The sequence below is a fragment of the Plecotus auritus genome (genome assembly GCF_963455305.1).
Source record: "Plecotus auritus genome assembly, chromosome: 5".
NCBI lineage: Eukaryota > Metazoa > Chordata > Mammalia > Chiroptera > Vespertilionidae > Plecotus > Plecotus auritus.
In genome coordinates this window covers 146,069,674-146,088,955 of record NC_137776.1, presented here as the reverse complement: position 1 = coordinate 146,088,955, position 19,282 = coordinate 146,069,674, and the positions used below count along the sequence as shown (strand labels likewise).

Here is a 19,282-nt window from a genome sequence, read left to right as displayed (position 1 = left end):
AGTAAATGTTAGAGCCAGCATTTAAGCCCCGAGTTGTTGTCCTGGACTCCTGGGCCATCCTGCTTTTTCATAAACATACTGACAATGACTAGGAGAGAGTCTTTTACTTAGTTGGGCTCATATATCTGAAGCCAACCCTGACAGCACCCCCTCACATTTACTCACCCTTTTATTCAGCCATTTTCATGACTGAGGGTTCTTTAGGACATTCAAGTCATTGCCTGTTTTTCACAGTAGCTAATGACCAACGCTTACTGCCAGTTTATTTTCCCACACCGTGATTTTGCTTAATGAAAAATTTTTTAATTTCACTATCAAAAGATGTTAAATTGGTTTTTACTTCCAAGCAATTTTCTTTTAATAATTGTGTCCAAATAGTTGGAAAATATAATTCAAAGTGCAGATATAATTAAGGTTGGATTTCCTTTGATATTTACAAGTGCCAAAGATTTGAGAAATATGTAGGTAGTGAAGGACTCAGGAGGTCAGTCTTTCTATTAAAGGAAATCTGAGTTTTCTTTTTAATGCTTCATTATACTAATCTTAAAAACTTAAATATATCCAAAGGTCAGAAAAGATGATGACCTATTTCTGTTTTCCAAACCAACTGCAAAGTTATTTTTACCATAATCCAGATCTCAGCAAAGACATTTCATAAGAGAAATGGAAAAATGATAAAGAATTTTAGCCTGAATATTTCTGATAAGAATGTTATAATACTCCTGTGCTTTTATATTTTTTTCTTCCTAAGTGATGTTTAGTCACCACATTTAAGCTACCTTTTCTAAAACTAACCTTTAACTAGAGTTTTTTCTGTGAATAAAGTACCCCAAATTTTTCCAGATGGTCAGGGAGTCACCACATTTAACCTCCCTGCTTGATGTCTTCCACTATTTTCACAGCCAGCAGGCAAGCAGCTTATAGAATCAAGTCCATGTTTTAACTCTGCATATAAACGAATCAAGTGTAGATGTTGTTTTATTTTATCCACAAGCAACCTTGTGGTCTGAAAGGTTGATTTTTCTTTGTACTTTTGTATGATGAGTTTTTACATTCAAACGTATTGCTTGCCTGCTCTTTATCACCATAAAAATATTAGAAACTTATTTACTGAGTACAGGATGTCTTTCCTCTAACAAGAAAAAGTTTAAACATAACAACTTTTAAGATTATTTACATTATCAGTGCAAGATCACAATAGAGACAGCTAGTCACCTTCCCTAGATGTACGTCCCCAACTGAAGGCCACAGCTGACATCATTTCTAATTGGTCCATAATGACACCAATGGTGGAATCCTTACTGTGGTCTGTATAGCATTTAAGAGCTTGTGTACTAAATCATTCAAGAGCCTGTGTACTAAGTCATTTCACAAAACATGGGAGAAAATGTTCAAGTTGACACCTCCCCTGTGTACCAGGCTTAATTGACTTCAACAGTGGCCAGAGAGAAAAATTTGTTACTGAGAAAAAAAGAGACAAAGAAAATCAAACATTTCTTAGTGGAGATGGCATGATACCAAAAATGAAATCTGGAGGACCTGGGGATAGAGAGTTAAATGAGACCTGAAAATTTTCACAATAGTGAGAAAATGATGGCTAGGGGGAGGATGGTAATTTATGGTTATAGAAGAATTGTTATTAAGATCGGGTGGATATTGCTAATTCAAGGAAGTAAATAAAGCTAGCTTTGCTTTTTACTAGCTTATATTGTGGACTTCTAAAAATGAACCTTAAGAGATGTATCCCAAGCCCTTAAATAATTTCTTTTGCCCCAGTCCTCAGAGGTGAGGAAGGAGAAGGAACCCCAGCAACTGGCCAGCTCTCACCCTCTGAAACATTAGCAATAACATTTCATAGAATGGTCCAGCCTCAAAATTTTATACTAAAATTAGTAATAGTACTATTGTTTTCTAAAAATAAACTGTAGGAAAACATTAAGGTAGGGTTGTCCTTTCTTATTATGATACAACTACAGCCCTGGTGCATGAAATTCGTGCATAGATTGGGGGGGCGGTTCCCTCAGCCTGGCTTGTGCTCTGTCACAATCCGGGACCCCTCAGGGGATGTCTGACTGCCAGTTTGCCCCTAACTGCTCTCGCAATCTAGGACCACTGGCTCCTAACCACTCAACTGCCTGATTGCCCCTAACCACTCGCCTGCCTGCCTGATTGCCCCTAACTGCCTCTGCCTCGGCCCCCGCCACCGCAGCTTCATCCGGAAGGACGTCCGCAATGACGTCCGGAAGGTCATTCGGCTGTCTGGTCTAATTAGCATATTATGCTTTTATTATTATAGATAATAAAAAAACATAAACATAAAAATGGACAGAGTTGACAACATAAAATACTATATTTACATTTGGAAAAAAACACAAATTTAAAAGGAAAGCATAAAGCAAGAAAATAAACCAATAAGGTCAATAGGTTAGGGACTTAAAAGTGCCTCCTGTCAGTGAGAGAAATATAAATAACCAATAAGCACTTAAAAATTCTCACCTTCTTGCCTTGGCCGGTTTATCTCAGTGGTTAGAGTGTTGGCCCACAGACTGAAGGGTCCAGGTTCAATTCCTAGGCAAGAGCATGTACCTGGGTTGCAGACTCGATCCCAGCTGGGAGGCAACTAATCGATATGTCTGTCTCTCTCACACCCATGTTTCTCTCTCTCTCCCTTTTCTCTCCCTTCTGCTCTCTCTAAAAATCAATGGGGGAAAAATATATCCTCGGGTGAGGATTAACAAAAAATAAATAAAATGAAAAATTCTCACCTTCTTTAATAATTAAATACAAATTAAAACAATAAAGAGACAGGTTTCACCCTAAATTGTCAGGGCTGAGAAATTTTGATAAGCTCCAGTGTTTTTGACAGTGTGAGAAAACAGGAATTTCATATATTTTGGTGTCATATTTTTCAGGGCAGAAATGTTCATAGAAACCTTAGGTGCTTATACCCTCTGATCCAGCATTCCATTGCTAGACACGTAGCCTATAGCAGTAGGTACCCAAATGAGGTGAGATACCAGTACAAAGATATTTACTAAAGCAAATTCTTTCTAAGGAACAAAAACAAAATGAAATAAAATTAAATTTCTATCCCTATGGGATTGATAAACTAAAAGACATCAGCCGAATGGAACTAGGGCTACTTTATTTTATTTATTTATTTCTTGGTTTGAGAGAAAAAGAGAGAGGAAGGGAGAGAGAGAGAGTAATATCAATTTGTTGTTTCACTTATTTATGCATTCATTGGTTGATTCTTGTATGTACCCTGACCGGAAATCAAACTCGAAACCTCAGCATATCAGGACAATGCTCTAAGCAACTGAGCTACTCGGCCAGGGCTCTAAGGCTACTTTAAAAACAGAGTTTATAAACATTGAGACAAAAAGAAGCCTGTGTGATATTATTGAAGAGGACCACATTATAGAACAGTGTGTATAAGGGAACATGCAGAATATCTGGAATAATCACACATGTGGAGGGGAAAGGTGTATGCACATAGAAAGAATACATATCAAACAATGCAGGAGAGTGGCATTAAAGATTTTTGTTGTTTTCATGATCAATTTCTATATTGCTGTACTTCTTTAGTGTGTTTTATCTTTGTTGTTATTGTTGTTAATCCATACCCGAGGATATTTTTCCATTGATTTTTAGAGAGAGTGGGAGAGAGGGAGGGGAAGAGAGAGAGAGAAACACTGATGTGAGAGAAATACATCAGTTGGTTGCCTCCCACACATGCCCTGACCAAGGTCAAGGATTGAACCTGCAACCCAGGCACGTACCCTTGATTGGGAATCAAACCCGAGACCCTAAAGTGTTTGGGCCAACACTCTAACCACTGAGCAACACTGGCCAGGGTGAGTGTGTTTTACTTTCATAATCAGAAAGAAAAAAAAAAGGAATATACAAAACTTTGAAATGAAGTAGCCTCAGTAAAGCATGCAGAAAACAAAACAACCCACACCAATCACCCAGGCCAATTCAGAGCAGGCCAAAAAGTCTCAAACAGGATGAAGAGGGGTTGGTGGATGGTGAGTTCATTGCAAGGGAGAGCCTGTGAATACAGCAGCATCAAAAGACAAACCAACAACAGAGCCCAGAGTTCTGCGGGCACAGATCAGAGGGAAAACAGGGTCCCTGGAAGGGAGCTAAGAGGAGCATCCAAGGGCCCTAACCCAACAGGAAGGGAGAAGCAGGAAGGGATTCCATATGCAGATGATGGATTTATACCAGCAACACGGTGCTTGATCTGAAGCCAAAGGCTGCTGCTTTCCATCCTTAGTGAGCTGCTGAGCGCTGGTGGGAACACAGAAGAGGCTGGCAGAGGCAAGGCTCTGTAGGTGGTGGTAGCTGTTGGTGTTGGCAAGAAAGCCTAGGATTGCTTCCCAACTGGACTTCATTTTATTATTCTAAGTTGCAGGTAAACTAGACATGTTTGAATGTGTCTTACGGAATCTTCCAGAGCATAATAGCTTTGTTGTGGCTTCCTTACAGACTACCTATATTTCCAGGAACTTGTCAAAGCTTTATTTACCCACTCACCCTCCCCATTTTTATTGAGTACTCTGTGCAGGTTTCCAAGCTAAGTGTGGAGATGAATATTAAAGGTCGGGCAGAGCTTCTTAGCCCAAGGAACTCACACCCTCATAGTAAAATAAACAAGAATGAGACAATCACACATTCGAGTTACAATGTGATAGCTTAGAAGAGTAGAAAAGGTCAGGGTTTGACTATATTTGTTTTTTGACTCTGTGACCTAAGGTAACTACTTCAGTTAGTTTTTGCATTGGTATTATGTCTAATATAATACCCACTACTGTGCCTGACACATGGTAGGTACTCCAAGTATTGCTATTATTATCCAAGTCCCATAAAAAGAATATAAGTAAATCAAAGGTCATTTCTTTGAATGGAAAAATAAGATAGCCCAGCTGGTGTGACTCTGTGGTTGAATGTTGACCCATGAACCAGGAGGTCATGGTTCGATTCCTAGGCAGAGCACATGCCCGAGTTGTGGGCTCAATCCCCAGGAGGCTGCTGATTGATGATTCTCTCTGATCATTGATGTTTCTATCTCTCTCTCTCCACCTCTCCCTTCCTCTCTCTGAAATCAATAAAAACATATTTTTAAAAGAAAGAAAAATTAGATAATATCTCACAGAATTATTTTGAAAGTTATCAATAATCGTTTCCTTCAACTTACTTAAACCTACAAAGATTAATCATTGTTAAACTCTGCTAGTACTTCAAGTAAAAATAGAAACAATTGCTGTTTATTCTTTTAAAAAATGTAACATGACTGCTTTTTGTGGATGCACAAGAGTGGGTAGTAAATTTCTCCCCCAAGATGCTCAGTGGGCTTTTTTTATTGCCTTATGCACCTATAAATAGGAGTCTTGAGAATTTGGGGCCTTGGAACATTTCTGGTCTACAAAGTTACTCTCTTGTGTTGACTGTAAAATCCTGCTCTAGCATGTTTTGAAAAATTCATAGGAAGTATATCAAATTTATGTCCAAATATGCTCCAAATAGGGAAGGAGGTTCCACTCCATTGTAAGAATCTCAGAGCAGGGGTCTAGACAGTGGTATCATCAAGAGACTAAGACCCTGCACACTCAGGATACACCAGGAAACGTGACCCAAGGAAAACAAGCTTATGTGGACCTGATAATAGCCTTTTACCCCATCAGCAAGGCCTGTGGTCTTCAACCTATATGACCAAGGATGAGCTGGTACAGCCTAGACCCCCTTGGGCCACTGCTGACACAGGACAGCTCTGGCCCTGCATGTGTCCCCACCCTCAGCTTGATCTTAGCAATGGATCTGATTGTTCAGTCAGTGAATCCTCAGACTTCCCTGAGTGTCGTTTATGTGATTCGTATGAAATAGGCAGTTCCACCAGGTTGACTCTGCCAGGAGGCAGCTGGCTGTTGAATTGCCTCAACTGTAAGGGTGTTGCTCCTTCAATGAAGCCTGGCTCGGTGCTTCCTTTCCAGAGAATCCCACAGCCAACAAAGATTCTGGCCAGGAGTCCGAGTCTATTCCAGAATATACGGCAGAAGAGGAGCGGGAGGACAACCGGCTGTGGAGGACAGTGGTGATTGGAGAACAAGAGCAGCGGATTGACATGAAGGTCATCGAGCCCTACAGGAGAGTCATTTCTCACGGAGGTAGTCCAGCTCTGTGTGGATCTGGGGACAGGGGAACAGGCAGCCTTATATTTTTATTAGAAAAATGAAACTAGGGTTCTCTGCAGCATGACACCCCACAGACCCTATTGGGCAGTCAATGTTTAGGGGACTGTAGTGCTAAATATATCACTTTAAAACCCAATTCTATAAACATTGCAAAGCCGACTATGCAAAAATAACTTTCCAATGTGAAAAATGCTTTTCATATCACAGATCTGATAGTTATAATCTTCTATGCAAATTTCTTGAAAGCCAGAGTTGTCCAGTTTAATAATGTCTGTTCAGAAGTCATTTGGGTTGGTTGTAGGGTTTAACTGAATCGTTTTTGAGTCCATACCACCGTAGCCTGCAGTAAATCACTACAATAGAGCTGCTTCTAATTACAAAATAGTATTTTGAATCCTCTTCAGAAGCTTTGGGAAATCTTTTTAGACTCAGCCTTGTCATTGTTTTCCCCTGCCTGAAACTGGCTTTTCTCTAAACTCCATTACACCCGTGCCTGACAACAGCCAGTTCCAGCCAAAACCTCCACGTACCTAGTGAGGGGCAAGGGAGAGGGGAAAGCTGTGTTTCATATTTCTAGTGCTTTCTTGGAGCTCCAGAGCCTGGGCTAATCTGGGATTCACAACAAGTCAGATGAGCAACACATTTAACATGGTCAACTTCAGAAAGCATCGACGGCTTTTTTATTTTTCTGCTGCATGCGCTCCTTCCCTGCAGTCCCGAGGCACCCCCTAACCACTCGGCTGTTCCGGAACAGTGTAAGCTGACAAGGCAAACATTCTTCCCTCTTCCTCATCAAGGACAGGGAAATAAGCATCTTGGGATGATATTAAACTCCTAGCTTTTGTTTTCTAACTAGCAGAAGGACATTGTGTTTTTTTCAATCAAATTTCCCTCCACCAGCAAATTTTCCACTTTCCAGCCCATGCATTGCTCCCTGCAGGTAAGTATCTGACCACCCAGGGACTCCAGCCGTGACAGTGAAGGAAAATGCCAAAGGTGTCCTCAGCCATGACCTTCCTTTTTCCTGCTTCACAGTGTGGCCTGAAATGGCACTGTGTCCCCATGATAGTGCTGTGGGCTGGGGCCGTTTCCTCTGAGAGAAACTTTCCCCATAGCCCTTCAGAATAGAGCTGGCCTGACCTCCCGGAGGTGACAGACAAGTGGTCACACAGCCACCCCTTCATTAGGATGAAAACCACAACCTGAACGTCACCCAAATCTTCCCAGAAGGCCATGCCTCCTCTGCACCACCCATCGGGCACAAAGGAGATATGATTTGTTTGGAAATAAAAGCAAATCAGTGGCTAACTGTAAAAGTAACCTGTGCTCATTCTAAAAAAAAAAAAAAAAAAAAAAAAAAAAAAAAAAAAAAGGATAAAAAAGTGTAGAACAGTGATAATACTTATACATTTCTACCCCTTGGTCTTAACTGAAGAGCCATTGGTTATAAAGAAGGCAGGCTCACTGCTTCGCTCCTCTCCTAACACCTCTTGTCCCTCCAGTACACCCACCTGCCTGTTCTTTCCACCACAGTAAAAGTATGTGGGTTGTGTGGGTGGGTCCTCTGCCTGAAATAGGAGAGAGTGGTTGTCATCAGCACAGTAGGGACAGAAAAAGCCCTGCTTCTGCTTGTCACGTCCTCAGGAATAACCTAGTTTGCTGTGCCCTCCATCCCTGCCACCTGCTCCCATTGGCATTAGCTCCTCTTCGTTCTGTTGCTGAGTTCGTTTTTTTGTCTGTGTGACTGTCCAGTTTGGAAGACAAGGCCACCTTTCCTACCCCAGCTCCACCTCGTCTTTCTCCGGGCGCTGGCCTGCATGAGTGTGCCTCGGCTGCACCCATCTGGCACGTCAGCGAGATGCCGCCTCTTCCTATGCCCTGAACAGCTTTTGTGCTCTGTAGGCAAAGATCATTCAGATGTTGCTTCTGAATTTGCCAGAGCTTTGTCTTCTGGGTTGGAAACTCACACCACTTTCTTAGACCTTAGTGATGAGAAGGCAGTCCTCCTTAGTTACCAGTCTGTGGAGTTGGCCATCCTGGCTTCTGATGAGCATTTAATAATCAGCGCCCCATCATGGATGGGGATCTTGTTTTGGTGTCTTGCATTTTGCTATAAGGATGTTTTCCCATTCAGGCCAACAGAGAAGTGCCAGCTGTTGTGCTCTGTGCAACTGCAAGATGAGGGTTGGGGAAGATTAAAAGAGCTGCATAAATTAACTAGGCCTTATCAAGTGTCCATACCAGTTGGGGATATCAGTGTGGGAGAGCAGTCTTTGAACAAATAAGCCGGTCCTCTGCTTTGGTGACCTTGATAAGAGCTATTGTCAGAGGCCCTGCACACATTTTCGATAACGGGGTTCAAGACCCAATTTTGCCAGGAATTAACTTGTGATCTTGGTAATTAATCACGTAACTTCTCTGGGCTTCAATCACTTCATCAGTCATAAGAGGGTGACCAGTATTCCTGCCATCTGCTTAAATTAAAAAAGCAAAGAGCGGGCTGGGTGGTTTGGATCCGCCAGCAGCGTGGGGTCACTTTGAGGCCAGAACTGGCTTTTTTGAACTTGAAGCAGAGAATATATTTAAATGACCAAGGGCAGTTGTGCCATAGCATTGTAACAAGGAGTTTCCTTTCTTGTTTTTTCTTTTCTTTTTTTTTTTTTACTTCTTTTATTATAGGAGATTCAGGTAACCTTCTCTGCCATGTTGCTGGACAAATGATCCTGGAAAGAATGCGAAGAGTTACTGGCTGGTGTGTGTGTGTGTGTGTGTGTGATGTTTTGGTTGTGACTGTGGCATCTTTCTTCTGTCTCCATTCCATTTGCGGGCCAGCAAACTTGTGTTACGTCCCTTTCATGCCTGTCTATTCTGCCTCAGGTAAGGTTTGCATCACTGCTTCAGAGGGTCTCAGGAGGCACCATGGTGGGATTGCTCATGTACCTCAGCACACATGCCCTGAATTCACCTCACTAAAACCCAAATTTCAAACGCATCATGCAGTTGCTGACGGGCAACTTCACATGAGGAAGCTGCATATTTAGAATAGAAATCGGGTTAGCCAATCCCCTTGAGGAGATCTGTGCAGGACAAGAGGGAGTGGTCCACTCATTCTGGTCATTGCACTTAGTCAGCTGTTGCTATTTACAGTATCTCCAAAGCCTGACAACAATGGCACCAGCTCTTGACTTAGACAGAAAACTCTCCCAAAGAGCTCTTTTCCTTCCATGTCGTTTCGTACATCTCCTCCTCACCTCCTGTTTCCTTCCTCTCTCTTTTCTTCCCTTCCAACTGTTCAGATGCCCCAAAGTACAAAAAGCCATCTTTGTAAATTTTAGTAATTTTCACCTAGAGCCATTCCTGACTTAGACAATGATCAGAAGGTGGTAAGTTGGTCCTTAAGCATTCGTTTGGTTACATGAACTCCAGGGAACATGACAGCGTTCCAAGGACAGACAGCAGGGACACAGAGCTGAACGGCCATTTAAGACGACCTCTGAAATACTCTTCATAAACTCCAGGCTTTCATTTGTAAAAACAACTCATAGAAATTCTTCAGAAATAGAAAAAGAAATCAAAGCAACTGAGCAGTCATGATCTTGAAGTTACTCTGACAGCCAGACAGCTACATTTAGAAAGATACTTTCAAAAGGATGCTTTTGCACCTGCTTTTAAGCTGCATTCATTATGTCTGTTGTCTCTTCTGATGAAGCCACCTTTTTCATTGTGGTGAGTCTGCATTGCATACCTTCATGGTGTAGGATTAGTATAGCTAAGTCAGCTTATCCTTTATGAATTTCCATTTTATTTAGGCTTCTTAAATAAAATTGTTCAGAGGAACAAATACTTCTTGTATTGAAATATATCTCTTCCTGTCATTTTCCTTCATATCACATTCTAAAAAGGAGTTGGCAAATATCGACATATTGGAAAAGATGAAACTAAGGCAAAGAATCCAGAGGGAAGCTACTGCAATCCTGTTTCACAAACATGTGTTGCATCAGATGTAGACTTACATAGGTAGCATCTTCTGTAAACACTGTATACAACCTCAAATTAGTAATACACACGAACCCATAATTTGATATATTTTTAGATGGTATCACTCTCTTCTCCACCTCTTTTGTGGTAGAATCCCACTCTCTCTTTGTAGAGAACATCTTATTAAACTGCTTTTCAAAAGTTAAGCCCCATCCAAATCTATATCCAGCCAGTATTTACTGCCTTGTCATCACCAGAGGGGTATTTAGAGTTCAGAAAGAATGAGACACACTGAGTTCTGAGAGGACTGGATCAGGCATGAGCATGTGTCCTGTCCTCCCCCTCAGAGCTTTGAGGAAATCTCTGTAATGATTCTGAAGTCCAGAACTATGTTATATGACAAAAATTGCAAGTGTTTAAAAGGGGATATAAAAACATGACCCTGCAGTGCATTGCTTCCATGTTGAAGTCTGGAAGACACGTGAGATCCCATACACAAACCCGTGGGGATCTGATCAACCGCTGCCATGAATTTCAAAGATGAGCTCTAAGGGAACCCAGAGCTTGATTAAAGGATGGAGCAGAGCTTTCCAAAGTTGGTAAAATGTCCCGAGATATCTCTGCATTTTCCTTGGCCCTTGGAGTTTCAATGACCACACTTGTCTGCATCTCCTGCCTCATATTTTCTCACCACCCTCTGCAAATAGAACTCCACTCTCCACCCATGTTACCAAGAAGTAATTCTCCAGTTTTTCCCAAAGCATATATTTTCATAAAACTCCAGACCAACCCTTCTTGAGTTTGCCCTCTTTCTAAGAGACGAGGCTCTGACTTCTGTGCCCAGTTATTCTACACCTGAGGGTGTTTCCCTCACCGTCTGTTGCACCTGGAGATCACAGGGAACTAGTCCTCTAAATCAAAGCCAAGGTGGTTACTTGTCTACTCACTAGCATCTGGTCACTGAAGTCTGTGAGTCTGAGATTGCAGTGGAATTTGGTGACTAAATTTTCCCTTCAAGTTAAAACTTAAAAGAGCTGAAAATGATTACTCTGGACCTCTTTTTTAGCCATGAGAGGAAAAAAAGTATTATATAAATTACGTTTTTAATATATATTAATTAGAAACCCATAAATCAGAAAGAGTTGCTCCTATCCTTTCATAAGTTGAGTACTTATACACCCAGTCATGGCTATGTACAACACATATAATCATTCACAATATACGGATACCCTATATATGCAAATACATTCACACACTATATTTAAGACTCTAGATAACATATATGTTAACCACCGAGAGATAGTTATATGTGTATATACTTATAAAAGTATAGTCTGTATAATACTCAATTAAAGTTGTATCTGTTACATCCACATCCACACACTTGCCAAGGCTTCCAGATTTATCCTTTAGGTTAAATATTATCTTGTTAAAGCTTTTAATTGGTTACAAATGTCTTTTTGTTTGTCCCCCAGGATACTATGGGGATGGCCTAAATGCCATCATTGTGTTTGCCGCCTGTTTTCTGCCAGACAGCAGTCGGGCGGATTACCACTATGTCATGGAAAATCTTTTCCTGTGAGTGATACTTACGACAAAGTGCTTTGAGTTAATGTCTGTGGGCATGTATGGCAGATCAGCATCTTTAATAAAAGGAAATAAATGATGTAGACTGTGCTAAGCCTTTGAGAAAAATCCAATGAAATCTCTGTCTAGGAACATTGCTCAAGAGACTAAAACCTTTAAAGTCACTCTTGTCATTAGAATGGATTGAAAACTAAACAAACACAGCTTGGCCTGCATATTAAAATACTGTAACATTTCCTCTGGGTGAAGTGTTAATATTTGTTCCCTGATAACATGTTCTTAGTCAACGGATGAGGACCTGGCTTCATTTAGATCTGCCCTTATTTAATCTGGGTTGCCCTTACTATATGATAACACTGTTGACATTTTTGAAAGTTAGGTTTCTTACCCACACATATTTTTAGTGTACCTGCATTTAAAAAAAAAAAAAGATAACTGTATATTTAAATGAACAGTACTCACTCTCAGAAATGATCTTAGGTAACTGCATTCTTCTCCAGGTGAAGAGGTAATATGCACAACCATTCTCAAATGTTATACACCCTGTCATTTCAATGTTATCTAATTATGGTGTCGATAAGATGAAGTATTTCATGTGGGAACTGAAAACACTCCTCTTCCTTCCTGTGATCAGATATGTAATAAGCACTTTAGAGTTGATGGTAGCTGAAGATTATATGATTGTGTACTTGAATGGTGCAACCCCAAGACGAAAGATGCCAGGGCTGGGCTGGATGAAGAAATGCTACCAGATGATTGACAGACGGTAGGTGGGCTCCATTATTTAATCCCTACTTTTACTTTCTCAATAATTCCTATTTCTAACTCCCTCTTCATCTACCAAAATGCAATTATATTTTAGGAACATTGAATTATGCAGAGTTGAGATAATAAATGATAACATATTAATCAAAGTGTCACTTGATGCCCCAAGCAAATCCTCCCCAGATTTTGTTAAATGTTTGTAGTGTCAGACCTAATGACCAAACTGTGCTTTAAACTATGCATGTTATTGCCACATCAAGGTGCAAATTGAGCTGGTAAACCAGCATCCACCATTCTCTACTGGTGCCATGTGATCTTGATGCTATCTGTGTGCATTGGGACTATTGTGATTTTGGAAAATGTTGAGCTCTTATTTCAGTATTCACTGTTAATTCATGTTAACCACTTAGCCCATATAGTGCCTTTGGGTGCCCCTTCTTCAAGATACTTTACTTTCATTTGTACTGGTTTTAATAGAACAAAGCACATTATTGCCATGTACAGGAAAACTGTCATAATAAACATACCAGTTTATGATATCTATGATGGGTATGGCATCCTCTTAGATGTGGCTCCTTACATAACAGCACATGAGTGCCCTGTTACAATAACTAAAATTCGTTTAATGATTCAAACATTCATAAAGTAGCATTACTAATGCTGAAAAATGTGCCTGAAAATCAAGAACACTGAAATGGTAACCTGCAGGCCAAACAAACACTTGATATATGGTTCCTGTTTTCACTATATGTAAGAAGACACCAAGACTCAGAGATCAAATAAATTAAGTTGCTTGTAAAAGTGTACTTTTCAAAATAGTAAAGATAATGCTGACAAAAATGAAAAGCATTGTTAAGCAAAAATATGCCATGATGGTTATAGATTTATGAACTCTGTGAATACAACCATTTTAGTTTACATTTATTCTGAGAAAATAAGGCTTGAATCACAAGTTTCAAATTACATATCAAAAAGCATTTTTTATTAATTATGACTATTCTACACTTTCCCTATTGGTAATAGCAACTTGCCTAGAACTCTGTGTATATATTCTTATTTGGGAACATGCTTTCTGTTTTAATTCCCACTAAAAATGGGTTATGAGTAACTGTTTTTCCTTTTTCAAACTAGGTTGCGGAAGAATTTGAAATCGTTCATCATTGTTCATCCATCTTGGTTCATCAGAACACTCCTTGCAGTGACACGACCTTTTATAAGGTTTGATTATTATTATAGTAAAAGTAAAAGCATTATTAGTAGATTTTTAAAAATGTATTAATTGACCTGTAAACAAGAATTCATAAACTAAGAGGGTATTTAAGAAGACATTTGACTCTGCCTTTCCTGGAAAGATACATTAGACTCTAGTGAGAGATGCTAATTAAGAGTGAGCATCTATAATAATAAAAGGGTAATATGCTAATTAGACCAGACGTCTTCCGGACGTCATTCCTGATGAAGGCAGGGCCGGAGGGAAGCCAGCCTGTATCCTGGGTGCCTGCAGGCGGCCAGAGGGAAGCCAGCCCAGGTCCCGGGTGCCTGCTGGCGGCTGGAGGAGGGAAGCTCGGGTCCCAGGTGTCAGAGGGAAGCCGGTGCCGGAAGCCGGGGGAAGGAAGGCTACTCTTGCATGAATTTTTGTGCATCAGGCCTCTAGTTATTTCATAATGACTGTTTCACCAATTATTATAAAGCATGATCTCTATGTGGGTTGCTGTAAACATAAAAGATGAAGGGGGGGCGTTCCTATGTCACCTTACAAAAAGGAATAAACAATACTTTTAAAGTGATATATGGTATTTTGTAGAGAATAGAAAAGACAAAATAACATGACAATAGAAAATAAAGACAAAAACCAAGGCAGAAGTGGGAGCCATGACTTACCTTCATTGTTCTATTTTTGCTGAACAAATATCATGTGGGTCACCAAACTTAGGTAAAGAACCTGGGTAGCCTTGTTGACAGCTGTTTTAAATCTCCCAAAAGGATTCTCGGTTTCCTTCTGGTTCATTCAGTGAATATTTATTCATTATTTATGCTGTGCCACATGCTACATACCCTTACATTTTGGGAATGCAAAGAAAAATAAGATAGATGTCATAATTTAGAAAGACTTAGAACAGCTAAATGAAAGGGACAGTATGCATTTTCTAGAGAACTTTAAAAATATAATAAAATAAAATCTTGCCTAACATAGGGATACAGATTAGATAAACTGACATTTTTTTCTACCTCAGAGTTATTAATGAATCCCTAAGCAAAATTCTGCTAACCTTACTTCTAGAGGAAAAGTTTGAGATTAAAATCCCCCCCCTTTTTTAACATAAATTTTACTGTGCCTTCCAAATTCTACCTTTCTTGCTCAGTGTTCACTTATAATTATTTAACATTCCCATTTTCTACTTACGACAATTGAGTGGCATGATTCAACCTAATTTTCCTCTGACAAGGTTAGTTCTTTACTATGCCATGTCAAATTGCCTTAAAAACAACATGAAATATTTAAAGTATACAAAGAAACATTTATTTTCATAATAGCAGAAAACACTTTGACAAGGAGTAGGAATTCATGTACAGTGAATAGCTTATAAAAAGTTTAATGTGTAAAAAAGTAAATATTAGAACTGATATGGATTTATTGATTTTTAATAATTCAGTCTTTATATTTATAAAACAAATGTTTCTTATTGATAAATCACAAAGTCTTTATTACTATAAAAATATTGAAAAAGCTTAAAATTCAACATTATTTATTGAAGGGAGTTTCAATACAATAATAATTACAATAATAGCCCTAACTGGTTTGGCTCAGTGGATAGAGCGTCGGCCTGCGGACTAAAGGGTCCCAGGTTCGATTCCGGTCAAGGGCATGTACCTGGGTTGCGGGCACATCCCCAGTAGGGGGCATGCAGGAGGCAGCTGATCAATGTCTCTCTCTCATCGATGTTTCTAACTTTCTATCCCTCTCTCTTCCTCTCTGTAAAAAATCAATAAAATATATTTTAAAAAAATAATTACAATAATAGCAAATTGTGTTGTGGTAAATTACATATAATAATGGCTTACATTTATTGATGCTTGCGTGCATTATTTCATTTCATCCTCATAACAGTCTTCTGAAGGAAGTGCTATTTACTATTTTCGTGATATAGGAAAAAACCCTGAGGGTAAGTGAGGTCAAATAAATTGTCTAAAGCAGGAGCCAGCAAACCCACTGTGTAAGGGATCAGAGAGTAAATATTATAGGTTTTGTGGGCCGTATCGCCTCAGTCACAAGTACACAGCTGCACAAAATATTCTTGTTTTTGATATTTTTTCTACAATTTAAAAAATATAAAATGCATTCATAGCTCAAAAACTATAAAAAGCAATTAATAAGTTGGCTGTGGCCTGTGGGCATATAAGTGAAACTCAGGCTTTGAACCCAATTGTCTGCCTAATTCTAAAGACCATACACTTGTACTTACACATTGTATTTACAGTTCCATCATGTAAGACCCTCTTTTAATGTCCCCCTTCTGAATCAATTCACATCAGTGTAACCAACTTTTACACCATGAAGAAGAGGCCACTTAAATGTATTATGGGTCTATTTTATAGGTTGTTGGTAGTGTGTGTTCAACCAAGTCTTAGCAGGGCTAGAAGTGACTGTATGGAGAGGAAGGTTGCTCACAAGGCATAGCCCGTGACCCAGGGTCAAAACTGCAAGTAAAATGCTAAAGGGTAACTACTATGAGAGGGGTATATGACAAATTCCTTTTTAAAAATGAATAGTCTGTTGTGCCAAGCACTGGGCTAGGTGCTGGAGACTGATGAATTAAATAGCTCAGTTACTGTCCTTAAAGAGGCAAAGCAGACAAAGGCATACAATAAACAATTAAAGCACAATGAGGGGTGATGACTCAAGGTGAGGGGAAGTTCTGGGGTCACAGGTGGAGAGTGAAGGCTGAGTCTGCGTTGAGAGAGGAGCTTTCCAGAAGAATGAGCCTTCAAGGTGAGTTTTTAAAAAAATACATTCTTATTGATTTCAGAGAAAAAGGAAGAGGGAGAGAGAGAGAAACATCAATGATGAGAGAAAATCATTGATCAGCTGGCTGCTTCCTGTGCACCCCACACTGGAGATCGAGCCTGCAACCCGAGCATGTGCCCTGACCGGGAATCAAAACATGACCTCCTGGTTCATAGGTTGACACTCAACCACTGAGCCACGCTGGCTGGGCAAGGTGAATTTTGACGAACTAATAGGATTGGCTCGCTAAAACCAGGTAGAGGAAATAGCAAGTACAAATATACCAAGAAGGAGAGGAGGTGGCATGTTTAGAGAACTGTACATTCCAGCGAATGTAACACCGGAGATGGAGGTTTCCCCTTGGTGCCTACTTCCTCCCACTCACTCCATTCACTCTGTCTTTTATCAAAACCTGAATCTAGCACAAAAATCTGGAGGACGGAAGAGGTCCAGTGTAGCATATCATTGGTAGTGTGCGTTCACCCAAGACTCATCAGGAAGCCCGTGACCCAGGGTCAAAACTGCAAGTAAAATGGAAAGATAGCTGTATGAAGACATGACCTTGAGAAGCTTCCTGCTAGAATGAATGCACAGTAGTTGAAACAGAAGGAAGTACAGTTGGCAGACAGCTCAGCACAATCCCAGTAGACTGGGGGAGGACCTTTTCATCTGAAACCGTCGGAGAAAATTCAGTGCGTGATCAAGTTCCCTTTCAAGTGGAACAATAATGCATTTTTAAAATTAGTTTGCAATTACACCAGTAATAGAGACATGCGCTCTTATAAAACATCTAATCATTTAGATGGAAGTGGTTTGTAATTGAAACCCAATCATTGGAACCGTTTTTCAACTTTGGTTTATCTGGAATGAACTCTCAGACTAAAACTTTACAGAAAAATTTTAAAAATATTTAAAATGTAACTAAAACTAAAAAGAAGAAGAAGAAAATGACAAGATTTTTGTTTGTTAAAAATAAATAAACAAGCAAACAAACCATAAACCAGTGACAGTGCAGAGTGGCAAGAACCATGGGAGGTCATGTGATGTGTGGTCCAGAGTGTAAATTCAGGCTTTGCCACTTACTGATGGTGAGTACTTAACTCCCTGTGTCTCGGTTACCTTATCTTTAAAAAGAGAATAATGAGAGTGGCTATTGCACTAGCCTGTACTAAGAAATAAATGAGATAATTTTTATAAACCACTTAGTCTCTGGCACATAGTAACTACTCAGATAATGTATCCTTTCTTCTCAGGAGAGTGCTGGGACAACGTATTAAGTATATTGGGATTTTCAAGACGAGGCAGTGACCTTAGGAAGGATGAAGGAGCAACTAATCATAGATTTTTCTTTCCTTCCTTTTTTTTAGTTCAAAATTCAGCAGTAAAATTAAATATGTCAGCAGCTTATCAGAGCTCAGTGGGCTGATCCCAATGGATTGCATCCAGATTCCAGAGAGCATCATCAAGTAAGTCCTGATGGTTCTGAAGATTTGGTAAGAAATATTGCATGTTTGGAAAAGGAGATTGGAAAACAACTCATTTCTTCAATAGTGGGGAAATGGCATTATCTTATGGTTAAAACCAATATTAAATATTCTCCAGTAAAACATATATATATATATATATATATATATATATATATATATATATATATATATATAGCTTAGGACTCAAGATTACTGTTCTGTTCTTTTAGATCTTTTTCACATAATCTTCTTTTGGAAGCATTGACTAGTGCTCATTTTCACTCTGAATTTTGCTATTATTTTGGAGAAAGCATAAATTTAACACAATCAGCACATCTGTTACTTGTGTCTCCCACTCCACACAGACCCAATTGGGTGTGAGCATAGCATGGATTTCTTTATCACCTTATATAAAGTTATTTGTCCGCATGACCCTAGGGAAAGAAGGGGTGGGAGGGAAGTAACCTTTCTGTTTTCTTCTGAATCCTTTTCCTTCATGGTTCCCTTCAGGTGAAAAATAAGGCTGAGGGGTGAGTGGCAGTTAGGGACAGTTCCTTTCTCAGCACAGGGTAATTAAGGTACCAGCGCTGGTGCTGAAGGCCACAGGATTGTGCTACAAAAATAGGAGTATAAGTTAACTAAACAACCACTTGGAGCCGGGACTCAAGAACACAGACACAGGAAAGTGAACACTCCTCTTGTTTCATGGTTGCAAAGAACCACTGTTTTCTGTGGATCGTGTTTTCTTTCACTGTGTCTAATTCCCTCGTTTTTTATTTGAATCGAATTGTGAGGAAGGTAACCATCAGCTCAAAGAAAACAGACAAGGATACCCCATCTTTCTTCAGAAGATGGATAAGAAAATGGAGCTTCCAATGTGGGCACCCCCATAAAAAAATAGTCCTCATTAAAAAAAAAAAAGGCATAGAAACTGAAAGGGAAGGATTCTCATTTAGTGTGTGTTTATGCCGTGCAGGGCACAGAAGTGCGCTCTATATCATTTACAGATATGGGAAGACACGTCAGTAAAGAGAAGTTGCTCGTGCAGAGTATAAGTAGGAACAAGAAAAGATGGAACTAGAATAGGTTTGGCTGCCACCCAAATTCCTGAGCCCTTTCCTAGTACTTTCCTTCTCCTCCTTTAATGTATCCATCCAAAGTCAAAGTTCAGGAGTAGATGCATTTGATGTCCCTACATCCCAGCATCAGGCAAGAGCCCAGGGTACTGACTGGACTTAGAGTGGCCGTTGGCTCAGCTGAATCAAGCAGAGTGTTCATAAAGT

The 19,282-nt window shown here is 39.8% G+C and overlaps 1 protein-coding gene across 15 annotated transcripts in view; it reads left to right on the top strand.

The window, feature by feature from the left end:
- The window catches only part of PRUNE2 (prune homolog 2 with BCH domain), a 216,543-nt gene that overhangs the window by 182,026 nt on the left and 15,235 nt on the right, over positions 1-19,282 (top strand). For all 15 annotated transcript variants that reach the window (XM_080667408.1, XM_080667412.1, XM_080667417.1 and 12 more), the window contains 5 exons: positions 5,997-6,170; positions 11,651-11,753; positions 12,397-12,528; positions 13,659-13,745; positions 17,901-17,999. In XM_080667408.1, coding sequence (XP_080523534.1) covers positions 5,997-6,170; positions 11,651-11,753; positions 12,397-12,528; positions 13,659-13,745; positions 17,901-17,999 — 595 coding nt within the window. The remainder of the gene's footprint in view (positions 1-5,996; positions 6,171-11,650; positions 11,754-12,396; positions 12,529-13,658; positions 13,746-17,900; positions 18,000-19,282) is intronic.